This window comes from Penaeus japonicus, unplaced genomic scaffold, assembly GCF_977035675.1.
Source record: "Penaeus japonicus unplaced genomic scaffold, GWHDUDI00000001_assembly GWHDUDI00000005, whole genome shotgun sequence".
Lineage (NCBI taxonomy): Eukaryota > Metazoa > Arthropoda > Malacostraca > Decapoda > Penaeidae > Penaeus > Penaeus japonicus.
Window position 1 is genome coordinate 33,203,248 of NW_028234407.1, and position 2,500 is coordinate 33,205,747.

General features: G+C 32.7%; 1 protein-coding gene across 2 annotated transcripts in view; it reads right to left on the reverse strand.

Moving 5' to 3' along the window:
* Positions 1-114: 114 nt before the first annotated feature.
* The window catches only part of ERp44 (Endoplasmic reticulum protein 44), a 30,346-nt gene continuing 27,960 nt past the window's right edge, over positions 115-2,500 (reverse strand). For both annotated transcript variants that reach the window (XM_086537312.1, XM_043001113.2), the window contains 2 exons: positions 2,248-2,369; positions 115-2,100 (listed from right to left, as the gene is read on the reverse strand). In XM_086537312.1, coding sequence (XP_086393438.1) covers positions 1,972-2,100; positions 2,248-2,369 — 251 coding nt within the window. In that variant the 3' untranslated portion in view covers positions 115-1,971. The remainder of the gene's footprint in view (positions 2,101-2,247; positions 2,370-2,500) is intronic.

Sequence of the window (2,500 nt, forward strand, 5' to 3'; positions counted from 1 at the left end):
GGGAAATGCTGAAAGGCTTTCATAAGCCATCACTCTTGAATATCCAAGCAATGCCTCCAGTACATGACTGAGATAATTATTCTGTTAAACTCTGAGAAAATGAAACAATAGACATTCTGAATGGGAGGTCGATTCACATCTCCTTATCAAATTTTAATTATCCAAGATGAACACACAAACTTACAGCTCTGAAGAACATGAGCCATGGAATGGTTTTGTACACAGTGCAGCACACAGATGATACTTTGACACATACACAATATGGGTAAATGGAAAAGCACATCAAAAATGATTCTTTCACTCTTAAACACATTGTTTGGAAAAATATTTATACCTTGTACATAACTTCTATAATGCATTCTCCGGTTGGAATAAAGAGGCTGCACCTACAAATCCAGAATTTTTTTTCACTTGTTGTATGAATATATCTTACAAAGTTTTTTCCCTTCAGTGTAACTCATAATAAAATCTTTTACGGATATCTCTATTTTTTTTCTTTTGAAGGGGTTCCCTATTAGTTTTGGACATGTAATAATGCCAATCAATATAAAGAATTAAGTACCTAAGAAAAAGCAACACAATTTAAAGCAGTAATTTGCCATTTCAAAACACTTGAGAATGCTTATTTTAATAAAAAACATTGATGCCAACTGCTAGACACTATTCCTCTATTACAGGAATTTTATCATTGTTGCATCATATTGACTGAAATGAAGTACTGAAGTTGAACATACATTAGTCAGCTCTTTTCCTGTCTTTGCTACTATATGATAGATCTTTTCAGTCAGCTAAAATACTAGTTAGCTGTTCAACAAATATTCAAGATGCAGAAATGCTTCAAACTCATCATTTAAAAAATCATACTATTTTTAATTCAGTAATGAAATCCCTAGCTATGTGGTGTCTTACTTGCATCACTGATTTATTCATCAAATAAAGTTTTAGTTTATCTACTGACATATCCTTCCAGAATTACGGAGTCAAAATCTGCACAATATATTCCAATAAAATGTGTACACTATAACAATAGTAATTTCTCTGCAACTATAGGACAATCTTATGCAAAAAGTCATGGCAAGAATTGCCATACAAGGCCTAACATTACAATATAAATAGATCCTGAAAAAAGAAAACAACATGTCATACAAAACAAACCAAGATTCCAATTTTCTTTTAATAACATATGACTTGATATAGTGCAGTATTCAGTAGAGTTAAACACTGCTATTACTCCCTAACACTCCAATCTAGTTGAAAACTCTCTCATACTTTACTGTTAATACCCAAGTTCTACTTGAAAGAAAACCTTTCACTTACGAATTGAGAAATTAATAAATCATATCATATATACACATACACAACCCTCTCATGCCAAAATCATACATGATTCTCAAAATCACACCAATGGTAGAAGAAAAATAAATCTGGCTTCAACACATTGCTGATAACATTTATATCTACAAATTCTTCAAATAACAAATCTTTTAACGAAACTCAAAAAATAATTACCAAAGATCACATCCTTAGGGACTGACACAATTTAGGTCACTAAACCATTAAATATTTACTTTTCATTAATAATTATAAAATACTTTTCAATACTTCTGAAACCATTTTGGATTACATAGAAAAAAACTTTCCTCAACAGTCACATTAATTCATTATAACTCATAAACATCAGTTTTCTTTACATATTTACTGAAACATTTTAGCTCTATAAAAATAAAGAAATAGCTTGTATATTTTTTGTTGCTTTTAAGTTTCCTGTACTGAAAACAGCCATCATAATTTTGATTGTCTATGATGAAAAAAATAAAGATATAACCTTATGACCAATATAATGCTTCACATGCAATACTATATGAAAGTTATTTTTGGACACAAATAGCTGATCATTAATGTAAAATTTCTTCTTAGTCCATTTACCCCCCCGCCCCTCCCCCCAATCTTAAGTGGTCTTGAAATTTCCATCTACAGCTCATCCTTGTCTAGGAGAGTGTATCTATTCTTTGAAGGCGCAAGCTTCTTAAAGGTGGATTCCGGAGGCGTTGTTGCTTTCTCTTTTTTGGGTACAGCAGTGCCACCAGACTTGTCTTCAATCTGCAAAAAGGATATATTTATATTGAAATCAACACACCCACACCTCCAAGCTATTACTAATTTCACAAGAATAGATTTTGATATCTTATTCTTATTTTTACACGAATATGCTTATAAAAGGAGAGAATAAAGTCCATGCAGTCATACCTGCTGTGGTTCCTCTGTGGTTTCAGGGTCTGGGCCATAGTGAAATTCTCGGTGAAGCTTCCCACTGTACAGATCTGCTAGGAAAGCCTTCAATTTTCCTGGCAAGTATGCTTGATTGTAATCTGGTAAGAGTGGAAATATAAGTTAAGATATTAAATGAACAATCCTCTATACATGGTGTTTTTAGCCTGGGGGACAACCTCCCAGGGGCCCATGACAAACTGCCAGGGGTACATAAAGAGAAGAAAAGGTA